At 49.4% G+C, this 15203-nt stretch overlaps 6 protein-coding genes and 1 non-coding gene across 7 annotated transcripts; 2 read left to right on the top strand and 5 right to left on the bottom strand.

Annotated features, from left to right (window-relative positions):
* Window positions 1-80: 80 nt before the first annotated feature.
* Window positions 81-2911, top strand: FVEG_08148 (hypothetical protein). The gene has a single exon (XM_018896978.1). It carries the CDS (start codon window positions 890-892, stop codon window positions 2552-2554), a length of 1665 nt encoding a protein of 554 aa, XP_018754529.1. The 5' UTR covers window positions 81-889; the 3' UTR covers window positions 2555-2911.
* Window positions 2706-5385, bottom strand: FVEG_08147 (hypothetical protein). The gene is made up of 2 exons (XM_018896977.1): window positions 4839-5385; window positions 2706-4784 (listed from the first exon to the last, which is right to left on the bottom strand). Exons 1-2 carry the CDS (start codon window positions 5003-5005, stop codon window positions 2981-2983), a joined length of 1971 nt encoding a protein of 656 aa, XP_018754528.1. The 5' UTR covers window positions 5006-5385; the 3' UTR covers window positions 2706-2980.
* A 122-nt stretch (window positions 5386-5507) lies between these two features.
* FVEG_08146 (hypothetical protein) lies at window positions 5508-7280 on the top strand (the record flags this gene model as incomplete). The annotated part of the gene is made up of 2 exons (XM_018896976.1): window positions 5508-5680; window positions 5734-7280. Coding segments are annotated over 2 exons (661 nt in total), but the record flags the coding sequence as incomplete, so codon positions are not given.
* On the bottom strand, window positions 6247-8399 carry FVEG_08145 (hypothetical protein). Its single transcript, XM_018896975.1, has 2 exons — window positions 8014-8399; window positions 6247-7961 (listed from the first exon to the last, which is right to left on the bottom strand). Exons 1-2 carry the CDS (start codon window positions 8201-8203, stop codon window positions 6448-6450), a joined length of 1704 nt encoding a protein of 567 aa, XP_018754526.1. The 5' UTR covers window positions 8204-8399; the 3' UTR covers window positions 6247-6447.
* Window positions 8400-8685: 286 nt separating this feature from the next.
* FVEG_16260 lies at window positions 8686-8789 on the bottom strand. The gene has a single exon. It is a non-coding gene; the product is annotated as a tRNA-Leu (tRNA).
* A 1751-nt stretch (window positions 8790-10540) lies between these two features.
* Window positions 10541-12510, bottom strand: FVEG_08144 (hypothetical protein; the record flags this gene model as incomplete). Its single annotated transcript, XM_018896974.1, has 3 exons — window positions 10541-11478; window positions 11538-12102; window positions 12160-12510. 3 exons carry the CDS (start codon window positions 12508-12510, stop codon window positions 10541-10543), a joined length of 1854 nt encoding a protein of 617 aa, XP_018754525.1.
* Window positions 12511-13893: 1383 nt separating this feature from the next.
* Window positions 13894-15149, bottom strand: FVEG_16259 (hypothetical protein). Its single transcript, XM_018905499.1, has one exon. The coding sequence runs from the start codon at window positions 14642-14644 to the stop codon at window positions 14180-14182; it is 465 nt and encodes a 154-aa protein (XP_018754524.1). The 5' UTR covers window positions 14645-15149; the 3' UTR covers window positions 13894-14179.
* Between the last annotated feature and the right edge of the window lie 54 nt (window positions 15150-15203).

The raw sequence follows: 15203 nt of genomic DNA, 5'->3' as shown, positions 1-15203 counted from the left end.
GGGGGGAGGTAGGGGGTGTCGTGCGGGTGCGGTGGGGGCGCACGGAGCGCGGGAGCGGCCGCCGGGCGCTAGATGGAGGGCCCCCCCCCCTCCCTTTTACTCAGTTTTGGGCGTTTGCTACTGCAAAAATTGCATTGGAGGCTTGAAACGGGACCTGGTGGATGGACCCTGGCGATCAAATCATCAACGAAAGTGACTTTCTCTGGGTGAGTCGTGATGGATCACACCGCACGCACACCTGGATTCTCAGTTGCACTTTATTCTCGTGTGACCCCGGAACCTTCGCTCCGACATATAACACCAACCAGCGTCAGTAGCCAATCTTTTGGTTTGGCAGCTGGAAATTGCCAAAGCCTGTTTTCTTTGTTTTTGCCAACTGAAGGGCCTTGCCTTGCCTACCCAGGTACCTCCTATTGGAAAGAAATACCCTGTTTTTATCTTCGGCGAAGATATCAAGCAAGATTCAGAGTCTTGATGGGAAATCAGAATCATCCCGGACTGCCCTACCAAAAAGCCTCCCGTTGCAGAAGACGACTAATACAAACGGGTAGCGAATCACCGCGCTCCCCCAAGTTATTTCTCCCTTTCTCGATTCCTTAGCTCCCCGATCCTTGTCAGGTAACGAAACGACTGCCATCGTCACTTCTAGACTTGTCTTTCTTTCTATGCCTCCTCCTCACCTCTTATATGACTGCGATCTCTGCGGACTGAGACCAGAGCTGAACTCTGCTCTACACCAAGGGTCCCGCATTCAATCCTTGGCCTAAATCCATTAGTTCAACTTTTCTCTTATTTTACTCCTCTTTACCAAAGTCCACTCTTGTGTCAACTTACACAAACTCGCTGAAGAGACTGGCTTGTCATCACCTCGGACAACATTGATCCTGACATGGACCCAGCAGCCCGGAACGAGCAGCTGCTTGACCGGCGATCACAGCTCACAGAAGGACTTTCTAGCCTACCCTATGACTTGATACTCTACCTCAACCGTGCCGCTATCCACTCGGATTTAGGATATCCGGACCTAGCAGCCGGTGATGCATATCGTGCACTGTTACTAGCCGATGAGGTTCTCAATGAGGGCTTCGAATATCACGAGCAGGCCCTCGAGTCTTTGCAGATGCATACAGCAGTCCCTCTACCTGATGTTCTAGCACACGGGAACCTTCCCCAAGATGAGCTACAGAGCCCCGAGACTGACCTGAAAGTCGAAGATGAGGCAGTCAAACGGTTGGCCATATTGGCCCAAGTTCGTGCATATCAGATCCTTTCTTTAGGCCTGCTACTCTGTGGATCACTACAGAGTGCTGCCAGCTTCTGCCAGCGTGGTCTCCAGCTCTCACCATCTAATCAAGAACTACTCGACACCAAGAACAACATTGTCACTGTCGCCCGCAGAAGGCTCCGCCGTGATGATATCGATATTGATTACCCCAATCTCCCCGATCAAGGTCTCGTCCGTCGCGAGGTCTACCCCTGGAATGACCACGAGCCTGATCGTTTCGCTCCGGAATCACTGGCTGAACTCAACGAGCGTTTGAGCTCCGTGGCACCAAAGTGCGTTGTCGAGGTTGCGACCTTACCTGTCCTGTTAGAAGGAGCGAGCAGCACCGATGACTATGAAATTATTCCAACATGCAAGCAGCTTGGGGTCTTCGCCAAGGAGGACATTGCCCCCGGCGAGGTTGTGCTGAAGGAATACTCACTTCTCACGGCGAATAATCGCCTGAAGGACTCTATTTGCGACGCGTGCAGTTCTGATCTGCCACCGCTAGGCAGCGAGAACGAGCCCGTAAGCTGCCCTGAATGCTACGATACGGTGTTCTGCACTCAGTATTGCTTTGAGCAAGCCATGGAGAGATATCATCCAGCGGTTTGTGAGAAGGATGTCGATGCAATCGCCAAGGATCCTGATGCATTTGAAGCGGACCAAACACTTTACCTTTTGCTGCTTTCTCGTGTCCTGGCTATTGCTGCTCACGAGGAGGTGAATCCTCTTGATGTTCGAGAGGTCAAGTATATATGGGGTGACTTTGTTCCGACTCGGACCAACGACATCAACGTCTCACCGAATGCCGGCCCGCCTCCTGAGTGGACGCTGCCCTTTTCTTTCAAATACAATATCGAAACACCGCTCCACGTTTTGGAAAAGATGGATATTGATGTATACTCTTTGCTCGCTGAGAACGATCTATGGGTTCTCAACACGCTATACGCCAAGTTCAGGGGCACTGCTTCGGCTCGTAAAAGCCTTCGGGACGGTCGCCCTGATGTCGCCGCAGTGCACCCATATTGGTGTCTCGCAAACCATGATTGCGACCCCAACGTCACATGGGAATGGGGCGGCCGCATGGTTCTTGAAGCCAGAAAGGAGCGTGTTGTGGGTGGTCGTCCGGGAGGTATAAAGAAGGGTGAGGAGATTCTCAACCACTATTGCGACGTCAATTTGCCCGTGCAACAACGCCGGGAATGGGCAAGGGGTAGTCTAGGCGGCTGGTGTATGTGCAAACGGTGCCGCGATGAGGCTGCCATGGGAGAAGCAAACCATGTTTGAGAATTCCATGCTGGGAATTGGGATTTTATGAAGCACGGAGTAGGGGTTTCTACCTTTCAGGGATAGGGAGGTCTAGATAAAATGGGTGGATCGATCATAGCTAGTATGCGCTTTGGATTAGTAGGCAAGTGAAGAACAGAAAGTCTCAAGATACCACAATATACGAAAGGTTCTTATCATACCAAAACTGAAGCCTAGCAGTCACCTCTCCTTTTCATCAAGGCGCTAATGATACTGACTATCCGTAGACAGTCATGGATATGTCCGGGAAATGGATATTATCAAACCAATGCCCACCATTGAACATAAGCATTAGTTAAAAATAGTTTGAATTTTATAGAGGCATCACAATCGATCAAAATTTGAAAGACCTGTGGTTCGTTGCTAGAACTGCAAAACAACCGCTTCTATTTCTAGGCCGACACCTTACCTTGGTTGCTCAGGAAGCGGCCGAGGTCCCACGATCTGTCTTCGACCAGCTCCGATGCCCACTGACCCCTTATTCTGGCTGTCGCCACCTGTATAGCCAGCCCACTGCCCAACATCCCACCGGCCACCGATACCACCGCCGATTCCGTCTACACCTTCATTGGAGCGCACCGCCGCAGCAGTCTCTTTCTGTGCCTCTTCCCACTCTCGCTGCCGTTGGCGTTCCATCTCCATCTCTCGTTCCAGAAGTGACTTAGAGGCCCATCCCCCTGCCTTAGTTTTATTCTGGCTCTGGGCACGGCGCTGGTCTTCGGCATCACGCTCAGCTGTGGCACCCAGTTCGCGTGAATAAGTCGCCTGGGCTGCAGGTGGTGAAGGGGCTGGATGACTTGATAGAAAGCGGTCGGTACGGCTGGGAGCGGCGGGCGTAGGCTTCGGGGAGTATGTGGCGGGATCCGGGAGGGGCCGGCTGCTCGTGTTCTGTGACTTGGCCTGTGGAAGGGCAGTCGGGTCAGGCAAGGGGCGAGGTGACCTTGAGGGCAATGCAGGACCGTTGTTTGTTTGAAGGGGTTCCCTGTTGAAAGGAGACCGAGTCCTCAGAACTTCTCGCTCGTCTTTAGACCATGAGTCAGAACGTGTTGGAGGACTGGACACCAGCTTGGGCTTTGGCTTAGGAGTTGGCTTTGTCTCTATGCTCCCTTGACGTTGAGCTCTCTCTTGACGCTCTCGCTCATACTCGGCTTCTCGTTGTCGAGCGAGCTCCAACTCTTGCTCCAACTGCTTCACACGGTTTTTGTATTCATCTTCGGAAGCGCCGTCTTGTTGTGATGCTCCTTGGTCGGCTCGATACTGACTCAGGAATTGCCCAGTCAGCTTAGAATCACCACGATTCTTCACGCTTTTACGTTCCTCGGCAAGTCGGGCTTCGGCATCTTCCTCCTCCTTACGCCGTTTCTCCTCTGTCAGTTTCCATTGCCGTTCCTCCTCCTCCCATCTCCGTTTCTCTTCTTCGGCAGCTTGCCGCTCCTTTTCTCGGAGTTGTTCGGTTTCCTGCTCCCATCTGAGCTCTTCCTCAACCCGGGCGCGATCCTCCTCTTCAGCTCGCTGCCTCTCCTCTTCTTCCGCTTCACGGCGAGCGCGCTCTTCCTCCTCTTTTCGACGGCGCTCCTTCTCAGCGAGAGTCGGCACGCGGGGACCAGCATTGGTGATCTGTCGCCTACCACCAAACGATATACCGAGATTACCTTGGCTGGCGCCCCCTAAGTAACCATACTGTGCAATATTCCAAGCGGGTGCAGTAGTCCCTTCGTGCTCCTTTTTGCTCCAGCTGCTAACGGCGCCAGGAGACTCGGGCCCATTCTTCGGGGTAGGACTCTTGGTAGGACTCCACCGCCCAGATCCCGAATCGCCAGTTCGATGTGGTAGGGCAGCAGAGCGTCCGAAGGCAGGCGACTTGTTGCTCGTAACGGATGCGCCCCTGTCGCGTGTCCCGGTAGGTGTCCTTGAACCTGTTCCTTGCGGAGTAACCGTTTCAGGTCGATTTTTAGGTCCAATCGATGTGGGAAAGTTATGAGGATTAGCAGCATGGGCTGCTCTGCTAAATGCGCCGATACATTGCAGAACTTGCGCTGGGTCTTTCTGCTCAAAAAGATCGACGGTCAGGAATGTATCATGTTGGTGGAGGTTCAGTGGTGGAGATTGGCAGGCACGGAGAAATAGCGAGATATTCTCCATCTGTACAAAGGGCATGGCGGATTGCTTGAATCGAACCCCAGGAGGTGGTAGGGCGAGATTGGCGAGTCTGAACATTGTGTAAGTCCCGCATTCATGATCGGCAGACTTGAAGACAACTTACTTGCATAGAGCAACTCCATCTTTTAGTCCTTCGAGGAGATCGGACGAAGGAAGTCTCTCTCCCAGAATGTCTTCGATCCATGACCGAGCTTCATTAGCAGCAGCTGGTGTGTATTTCTCAAGGCGCATCTTGCGCAAGTCTTTATCCAGCGACGACACGGACGCCATGATGACAGCTCGTAGATAAGTTCTCGGAATGACAACTCAATCACCGCGAGGAATAAGGAATTGGCTTGGATTTGTATCTCGCCTAGTACGAGTTTAGAATCAAGTGTTTGCGCTGGTAAGCAACGTAGTCTAGAGAGTACGGTCCTGTCGCAAAAGTCGCACAGCTTCTCGAACGGAGGGAGGGGAAGGGTATCGATTCGCAATAAAACAAATGAAGCTGTTTCCAAGCAATTTTCTTGAAGGTCAACTCTCAGGATAGGAGTCAAGTGTTGATTGAGAAGAATAGGAAGAGAGAATAAGATGGTCCCGGGTATCCGAGGTAGGTAAGTATCCAAGGAACTAGGTAGTAGCTTGCATTCGAGCAGGCAAGATTGGGCGGCTTGCACCCAACATCAGCATCCAGCCCAGCCCACCACCCACCATGAAATGACGTGGACTGGGAGTTATGCGGTGGCTGGGGCGGGGTGGCTGGTGCATCATGAAAGTGGCTGTGTGTGTGTGTCATGGATTCGAGACTTCACCAACATTTGCGCGCCCATATTCTTTTTGGTGACATCCAAGGTCACAAATTGAAACAGGAGAAGCCCATGGCCTCAAATCAGATTGGGCCTGTTGCGCGGGCCTGGTACAAGTGGAAGGCTCTCCGCTTGCCATGGCGCAAACGCTTCCTCGTGGGTTTGTTTTCAATCTTCCCTCCAACCACTCTCCTCCCACTTACATATCACTAGGTTACGACCTTCAGGGTAACACGTACTGGGAATTTCGACTCACGAGAGGCGCTGAGAGTAATGAGCGCTGGCGAAGAATTGTTAAATACCCGCGATCAACACACTACTCTTCTGTAAAGGTCAGCCCTCAATGGCACCAGTGGTTACGGCATACACGAGAGGATCCTCCAAGTATCGAGGAACAACACAGCGATGTTCTGCGCCGGGTGAGGATGCAGAAACTCGCTGCTGAAGCGGATGCTCGATGGGAGGCCAAGCCGCGAGTCATGGAGGCACCGCAGGCTGCGCCGGCACCATTGCTTTCACCGGCGACGGCTAGTCCTTTACAACAAGACGCCGAGAGTAGTGAGCAGACTGACACGGTCTCAAAAGAGATCAAAGAAGATGCTGAAAAGAAGGATGACCCTTGGGCCAAGGCAAAGGCTAGAGCACCAGGCGAGACATGGCAACCCACTTCTTGGAGTCCTACAGCAGCCAAGAAACGTTGAGCAATAGAGCTTCACTGAAGTACTGACTGGCCCAGCAACCCACGGTTGCCATACCAAATGTAACACCAATGTACCAGAGTCATGACAGGAGACGAGACAGATTCAACGGCAGGATCTTGGGTATCATCATTCATTACGGCATTATGTTCATGCGCTGGGTAGTCCATAATATGTACAATACCACCAAAAAACCAATAAGAACCATCACCCCACCCCATTGACCGTCTCATGACTCCGCTTCCTGAGAAGCTTTTAAAACTTCCAAAAACAACCGAATTCTTTCACCTGAGTTAGTCAGGATGTCTTGCGCGAGAGCGTCGGCTTCATCACCCTTGACCTTCCCTGTGCGCCGCTTCTTTGCTTTTGCTTCTCGAGCTTTGATACCCATCTCAACAGCCTCTTCAAACTCTTCAGAATAAACCATTAGATCGCATGCCCAAAGAAGTTGCATAGCGTCTTCGACGACTAGGGATAATTTCGCGTTGTCTTCCAGGGCCACGGTATTCGCTGGATGAGGGACAAAACACTCTTCTAACATTGGCAAGGTCAAACTTCCCTCCGCGTCACCTTCTGGGTCAACCTTTGAAGGATCTTTGTACGATGATGGTAGCAGTAAATCGAATAATTCTTTGGTGATAGTAATATGCGCTTCAGATAAAAGGGGATTTGGTCTCCGGCACGCAAAAAGAGTAAACATGTGGAGTGGCAGAAGTTTGAGGGAGGCAGTATACTCCTCATATAGACGATGAAGCTCGGAAGGCTTTCGGAGTGACCATGTCACCGCAGAAAGTAATCGGAACAGACGAAGGCGTATGTCGACAGACTCGACCAGCCCTTGAGAGTGTACACCCGCTGTGCCGAGTTTTCGTGTGTCCTTGGGCTTTTGGGGCGTTGGTGGTTCGGAAACTCCCGAAGAGATTGATTCATCATCAAAGTAGTCACCAAATTTGTCGTTCTCCAGGTCCAGCACCTGTTCCCGCTTCCGTTTCTTAGGCGTCTTGCTCGGGCCTCTGGGTTCCTTATCAAAAACCTCGCGGAAAGCAGACGACGATATCTCGCCTCCGTCAGCAAATATGGCTTTGACAAAACCTTTAGCTCCATTTTGCCGCCCGTTTTGTTGATCCATGTACATTACAATGATAGATTCATTGCGTGATGTACGGGGTAGTTCGCTCTCTGGGCCATTGGCTAATTGCGCCTGCTTGTCGCATCGCTCGCGCTCGTTCCAGTCGGCCTCCAAGACATCCAACATAAACTCTAGCCAGACTTTCCAGTATTGCCATCGTTTCGGATATAACGTGCTGCAGTTGAATGCCCAGCCCAGGGTTGACCAAAAGTCTTGTCCACGGTTCCATATGCTACCATCGTTGGCAAGTTTGCCTCGAAGTCGATCATCGTCGCCATTTGATTCCGTGTCTGATATATCGCTATCGTTTCCCTGTCCATATTGATCCCAGCGGCGACCTGAGCGCGGTGTAGAGCTGAATTGGAATGCTGTTCTGAGATCGGCATTAATGGGACCGGCAATTCGGAGAATATTGCGCAAATAGTCGAGAGCCTGCGAGGCAACGTCAAGCTGGTCTTTCTTCTCCGCACGGGTCGTGTGGAGAGGATGAACGACAAGTGTATTCAATAGAGCCAGATGGCTTGGAGGGGGGATAAGGATGTGCTTCTTGGGAGATGTTTGCTTGGATATACCAGAGGCGGCAACGCTATTGAGGAGATTTATCGCGGAGCCATCTAACCAGATGTAAGTATAAGTTACCATTGAGAAAAGCGAGCGCCAGCATACACAGTTGTTCTTCGAGTAAAATCTGACAATGCGCCTTCAAGTCGCGGGGCAGTTGTCGCGCATCGCGATAGGGGCATGGGTTCTCATGAACGGGGCTACTGGCGGCCGTGGATTTATCAAGTGTAGAATCATGCGCCGTCACAAAAGATGACGGCGACGAGAGAATCGAAGAGGGCGAGGCTGTTACCATTTCGCGTTTCGAATCCAAGACATTCGTGAGTTGATAAGCGATGATTTAGTAGAACATGGGGAAGGGAATGGGATGGATGAGCCGGTTGAAAAGGAAGCGAGCATCAATTTACATGGACGGGTTGAGATCGCGACGGGAAGCGCGACAAGCGCGTGCGCTATCAGAGGGACCTGCCGATTTGGAGGGGTGGTACCTGAACTTAGAAGCCAGGGGGAATTCGCACTGGCCTGGCTGGTGACGCCATTGTCTGGAACGAATCTGCACTTCAGTGGGAGTATAAACTCTTTAGACATCAAGGCAAACGAGAGTGCCTAAATCAATAGGTCAGTTTGGTTTAAAGGTCTACTAACCAGGATATTAAGTTAGGAAAAAAAAAACCATGCCATCTCCCCCAGGACTGCGTATACCGCAATCAGGCACCATGAACACAATGTGACTAAAAGTTGAACTACATTGTTCTGAGAACCAAGGAAAAAGATAACTGACAAGACTGGGATTCGAACCCAGGCCCCTTTCGAGACTGCGAATCGTCACTAGTTCTAATCGAACCTGAACACAGCGCCTTAGACCGCTCGGCCATCTTGCCTTGACGAGTTGTTACCCAGAAAGTCATCAATTGCCAACTTGACACACGCCTGATGCGAGCCTGCTTACAACACCAAGCTGTAATTAAGTATACTTACTCTCAAACTTATCAAGCGCTGCTGATATTTTTAAAAAAGGAAAAAGGTAGTTTATATATATATTTAATTTTTATTATTAATTTTTAGCTTTATTATATCAAAGTCTGTATAAAAAAGAATTTAAAATATAAGTATAATACTTACTTTAAGCTTTATATAAGTACTGTAATAAGCTCTTAGCTGTAAGCCTTAACTGTAAATCATATATCTAGATAATGACTTAAACATTATGTTAAAATGCCTGACCAATTGCTATAGCAAAATGCTAACATTGTTCTTAAGAACCTATATCATGACTCCTCATGCTTCTAAAAGTCTAATTTACATCTTCCTTTATATAAAACAGGGACACAAGCCTCTCCTAAATCTGTTACTCGGTCTATTCCTGATACTGAGCTCCTGACAAGACGCCTTTCACTCACTACCACAATGCCTGAGTTATTAGAAGAGGATTTGCGGCCTCTCTTTGGTTTCACAGAGGACTATTTCTCAGACAACATAGCAGATGAAGGTGCTTCGGCCCGCGACTCAGCCAAATACTGGAAAACCCGAGAGAAAATAGCGACTGCTATGAAGAAGGCAATCAAAAAAGAAATAATGAAAGCCATAAAAGAGGAACGACGAACCAAGAAAACCCCGAGGAAGACTTTTGTAAGAGATTGCAAACAATTCAGAAAGGAAGAGAGACAGGGTCGACAGGAAGCCACCGTGCCCCCCCCTGAAGAGATCGATACCGAGAGATTTGCAGGTTCAACTGTGTTACTCAAGTCAAGATGCCAAGCGCGTCATCTAGCTACTGACGCGTGGCAAGACAAAAACCTTGATGTTTTGACCCTGTGGACCGATGGGTCAGTGAATGCGTTCGATGGCGGAGCTGCAGTTGTCTTCATGGATAAGTCTTTGGGGTGCGAACAGGCTATCCCGAAAGAAATAGGCTGGCAAGTAAAAGGACACCACGGCCGGACGGGAGATGTAGAGCTCATGGCCATCGCTGGAGCCCTTGAAGCAGCCATATCCATCGTTTCGCAGCAATCGAATTCTCATATACGTAGAGTTGCCATATTCTCTGACTCGGGAGCTGAGGCTATTCCACGATGTTCAGAGATTTGTCACTTCCCAATACCACCTGTCGACTCGTTAGTTCGACAACGGTCTCATGAATTGGTGCGATTAGGAGTAGCTTTATCTCTCATTTGGGTTCCGGGCCATAGTGGTATTGAAGGAAACCACCGAGCCCACAATATCGCTCACTGTTTGGCGAAGCTTGATCGCCAGGACCTGTGCCAAGGCGTCGTATCTATACCTCGATCTACGGATGATGTTGTGGATTTTGGTTTTCACCATGAGCCAGTTACCCCGATAAAGATTAATGCTTGGAGATGGTTCATCGGGATTATTACCGGCGCTCTTGATGCTTTAGGAAATGGCTTGATGGGAAAGAGATAAGCTGGACTACGCACATAGCTATATTATTTCACCCTAGGTAGTTATCCATCAGTCTGCCATCTCAGAAACTTTTGATATCTCTTACATGTGCGGATTCACGTTGAGATAAGAGGACCATAGGAAGTCGGTCGATTATTCTACATTATTGAAGAAGCAATATTCTAGCACTACAGGAGATACAAAATGAAACAATACTATATTCTACCTATTAAACATTAACTTCCGAGACTCTTTGGTCTTTCTTCTCCTTCAGATCTGCTGGGTCCAGAGCATGCTCAGTCTCAAATTTACGATCCAGGCTTTTCGCCTTGACACAGACGAGTGACACCAAGAAAGCGATGCAAGCAAGCAAAGCCAGTACCAGCCAGACGGTTCGAAGACCTTTGATATATCCATCGATGATAGTTTCCTTCATGAGCTGCATGCTCGAGGGGGACCTCTTGAGTATCTGTACCAACGCTGACGCATCTTTGGCCCATTCATTGGCTTTGGAAGCAAACTCCTGGCTTTTCTCGACCTGTTTGCGGAACTCATTTTGAAAGGTGACGCCGCCGACAGCAACACCGATGCCTTGACCCAGAGATCGACAGAAGGCATAAAAACTGGCAGCGAATGGTAAATCGGAATTGGAAGCTGAGGCCTGAGCAGCAAATGCTTGAGCTGAATAGAGGATACCGAGACCAAGACCCCCAGTAAGGTAGATGAGGACCCATTCATAGGTTTCAGTATGATCATCAAGCAGCAGCATCAGTCCCATTCCAATGGGTACAAGAACCCATCCAACCCATATGAAAGGCCTGTATGTCCCCGTCTTGGCGATCAGGAGCCCAACTATGACAGCAGCGGGTGCCACACTCCCCGTGAATGGCATGACAGCAACACCTGCAGTGATAGGTGATGATCCCCTGACCTCGTGGTATAATGGAACATAGTAAAGAAGACACCATACCGTTATGCCGTGGATGACAGTAGCAAAGTATGCAGCGAGAGCCGTAAGGGAGGTGAATAGACTGGGTCGTAGAAGAGGATCGCATCTGGAGTATTTTCTGCAGAACTTGATGTGAAAACCAAAGGATATGAGTCCCATAATACCGAAGATAAGAGGTATAACGGTTCTAGGGCTGCTCCAGTCATACATGATGCCACCTGTAAATGACCATAAGCAAATAGCTACAGAGTTGACTATATCAGTATGGGCAACCTACCCCAACTCAAAGGTATTAAGAAACTGGTCAAAGAACTAACAAATATGATAGTCCCTATCCAATCAAATTCTCTGAGCTTGGCATTGGCCGAAGCTTCTTCCCTTCGCTTAATGCGCATTGTGATGGGAATAGCGATGTAGGCAATACCGCAGAATGGTAAACTGATCCAGAACAGCCAAGGCCAGGACACTTCTACGAGAGCACCACCGATCAAGGGACCAAGAATGCTTCCAATAGCCCATTTGAGGGAGATAAGGCCGAACCATTTACCCCTCTCCCTGAGGCTCACAAGATCAGTGGCGATAACATATGTCAAAGCAAGGATACCGCCAGAGCCAAGGCCCTGAAGTGTCCGACCACCAAGTAGCACGGCAATATTCTTCGCCAGAGCAGCCATGATACTACCAGCCACGAACACAGTGAGAGAAGAGAGCAGCGCAGACCGACGGCCAAATATATGAGATAGCGAGGCAACAGGGGGTTGGACGACGGTCGAGGCGAGGAGGAAACTGGTACCACACCAAAAGGCTTCGATAGCCGTAGCACCTACGTCTTCTGCAATTGTCTTTGAGCATCTCATATTAGTGAGGAATTGTGTTAGGATTGAGTATCATGAGCTTACAGGCAATGCAACGCAAATGATTGTTGAGTCAAGAGCGATGATAAAGGTGACAAGACACAATGTACCGAAAGCGCCATAGAAGCGCCATCCCCGAGTTGAACTCGCAGGCAATTCATTCAGTTCCTTAAGTTGAAGGGGCGAGGGGCCTGAAGAGGATGAAGGATTGCCAATAGCACTCTCGGTTTCACTCTGCGTACAAGATCTTGATTCTGCCTCGATCACGTTCAGGGCACGGGCAGCTAGTACAGAGTCAGCAGGGGGAAACTTGTGTTGTAGGCGAGAACAACATTTTGTCTTGTCATCGAAGTTTAGGTCACTATGAGGACCATTTCTAGGTAGATTATCAGCCATTCTGTGGAACCGAGGGAACGTGTTTACGGTTCTAGATTTGAATCAGGGGTAGAATGAAGCAAAGACCCGTTGGATTCATTATGTAGTCAGAAGCTGATGCACAGGAATCAACCGATCTTATAGCAACACCTAAACGCAAGCGCAGACGTATTTCACCGTTGACTTTAGGGTCATCAACATCTCGTCAGTCAGCCTCATAGCCCCAACTAGACATGCACGAACAACCAACACATCCAACCTAAGGCTGTTTAAAGGTCCCAAATATCGAGTCCAACAACCGAGGTGCCATAAGTTACTGTCTTGGGGGCACTACATTGACTTTGACAAGGATCCAGCGATTTGGTAACCTCCACTTCAGCTCAGCCCGAGGAGGAACTAGTGATTGCTAGCATCCATCAGAGCTCCAGCCACGGATATTTGATTGAGCCTCATCGGATATCTCGGTCGTGGAGGCGGCCGCCTTTCTGCCCTACTGGCGCCATCTCGCCGCTAATAGAGGCTATTCACAGATAGAATGTTTCAACAGCTAGTCAGAAGTGCTGGCATTGTTGCCTTGATCTATCTTGCCGAGATATCGATATGGCTTACCGAAAGGGTTCGAAGCTCCTGACATTGCCGCGCTTGAAAAAGCTGTATATACCCAGCCTTCTGGAAGAAGCGCACAAAAGTTCATAGTCAGATGGAACACATCACGTCTATCGGTCTGACCTTTGATAAATCATGTTTCCTCATCGGATCTGGTTCGGACCCGAGCTTGATCTGTTTCAGCCCTATAGTTTCCAACGCTCTGGATCTATCGATATGCTAATCCATAAACGATCCTAGCGTTCCCTTCATCTCTATCGTGGGACATGCAATCTCAGCTCTCGGCGAGCCCGTCAGTCCTCGTGGCTTTGCGTCTGTCTCACATCGTCACGGATAGACGGATTTCTTGGACTGTCAAAGATAAGCGGTTTTTCAACTGAAAAGTACTTTTCTCACCGAACCTCTTTGTCAGACCATCATTGAGGCAACCAGGTCCGCTTACTGATCGAAGCCGGGCATACATATTTAGAACTTAGTAAAATGTTAATACCGTTTGCGATGTCTGTGATGTTAAGTTTCCAGGACTGGAATTGGCAATTGTAGTCACCAATTGCTCGAAATTTACATATGAAATCGCAAACTGTTTTAAAAATGGGTGTCTGGCAAGCTCCATATGGAAATATAAGTAAGCCTATGGCCCTAGTAATATCGGACCACGCAAGCACACCGTCATTAACCAGAGAAAGAAAAAGCCTCTGCCTAGACAGGTGCTCACTTAGCTTCTTTCCTCAGTTCTTACAGGTACAGTGTCTACTATGTGCTTGGTACAGAGGATAGAAACGTGTCGCTATCCGTCTATGCTCAAAACCTCGTAGGTTCTTGGGTACCAATAATACCCCTATCTGATATGAAAATATGTAAGAGCCAACAAGCGAAAAGGATGTATTTGATAGAGATAATCTCAAGAGGTTCTTATCTTCAACAAGACCGCATAGTACTTAAATTGGTGCTTTCTAGGCATTTCTAGAATTCGCCAGCGTTCCCTAGCCGCGCGTATATTCTCAGTACAGCCAACCGTCGACCAACAGTATATAGTGTCATATACCGCATCGAGCACTGCTCTGGCGCGGCCAAGAAATGTCCTTCAGAACCAGGCTGCGTGGCTCAGGCTGACCTGTGAGTGCGGCTCAAACCGAACAGAAAAGCCGGCCATGGGGCTGTGTGCCACACTTTGAACCACGAATATCGATCGTAGACGAATCATGAACCAGTGTACCGTCGTGTGACCTCGGTAATATCTGTTCCTCACCCAAATAGACCAATTATGAACGGCACGCGGGCCGTACCGCTCGCTCAAAGGATATACAAAAAAGTACTTGCTCGAGACTTGATGTACGTGATAAAGATGCACTGAGAGATGCAGATTCTCCTTTCCGTTCATTGGGCGATGGACACGTCGAGCATCGTGAGGGTGTTGGTCGGGTAACAAGAGATGGCAATGACTCCCTTTCTGGCTTCGCCGGCTCGAGATTCGCAGATAGCCGGCCGCCCCAAGGGGCCATTTTGTCATGAAAGCGAGGCTGAGTTCATTGAGATGCACAAAACACATTGGTATTTGATGTTCACCGCTCTTTATCCTGTTGAAAGCTTCATGCCTAGAGACTGGTTATTTGCTGATTGTGATGATGGAAAAAGGCATCCACAGGAAGGCCTCAGCGGGGCTGTATTCATTGATGGATGGATGGATGGGTGGATAGACAGCATAGCTGGCAATTCATCCTATCAATCTCGACTGTCGTGTCAAAACTTTCTTTTCGCCGTAAGATTCACAATGCTGCCCGAAATCTCTATGGAGAAGAGAGGAGGGCGATTCACGGCCATCTGGCTGATGGAACCAAGACCCGGCATCCATGGATGTTTTGCAAAAGCCTCTCGTCGTCTGTCCTCTGATCACGAGAGGTGTTTGGGGGTCAAGTTGGGAGGCCCAGCTGTGTTTCGCGAACCTCTGGAGTACCGGAAATAAGATGCCGGCAGGCTTGCCTTGGTCTTTTCAAATTCGCGAGTAGACCTGGCCTACTGGCTCAAGGTCCCTTGCAAAGTCCAGTACAATAGCTAACGATGCCATTGTTCGCGGAGGAGATCCTTTGCTAGCGAGCCTCCTGTCCTCG

The sequence above is a fragment of the Fusarium verticillioides genome, chromosome 3 (genome assembly GCF_000149555.1).
Source record: "Fusarium verticillioides 7600 chromosome 3, whole genome shotgun sequence".
Classification (NCBI taxonomy): domain Eukaryota; kingdom Fungi; phylum Ascomycota; class Sordariomycetes; order Hypocreales; family Nectriaceae; genus Fusarium; species Fusarium verticillioides.
This window is presented reverse-complemented; position numbering and strand designations above follow the sequence as displayed.

Excerpts from the sequence above, each read along its gene's own strand:
- FVEG_08148 (XM_018896978.1), top strand. The coding sequence starts at position 890 with ATGGACCCAGCAGCCCGGAACGAGCAGCTGCTTGACCGGCGATCACAG.
- FVEG_08147 (XM_018896977.1), bottom strand. The coding sequence starts at position 5,005 with ATGGCGTCCGTGTCGTCGCTGGATAAAGACTTGCGCAAGATGCGCCTT. Across the intron at positions 4,785-4,838 it reads GATGGAGTTGCTCTATGCAA|ACTCGCCAATCTCGCCCTAC; the intron begins GTAAGTTGTCTT and ends CACAATGTTCAG.
- FVEG_08145 (XM_018896975.1), bottom strand. The coding sequence starts at position 8,203 with ATGGTAACAGCCTCGCCCTCTTCGATTCTCTCGTCGCCGTCATCTTTT. Across the intron at positions 7,962-8,013 it reads TTTACTCGAAGAACAACTGT|ATGGCTCCGCGATAAATCTC; the intron begins GTATGCTGGCGC and ends ACATCTGGTTAG.
- FVEG_16259 (XM_018905499.1), bottom strand. The coding sequence starts at position 14,644 with ATGTGTTTTGTGCATCTCAATGAACTCAGCCTCGCTTTCATGACAAAA.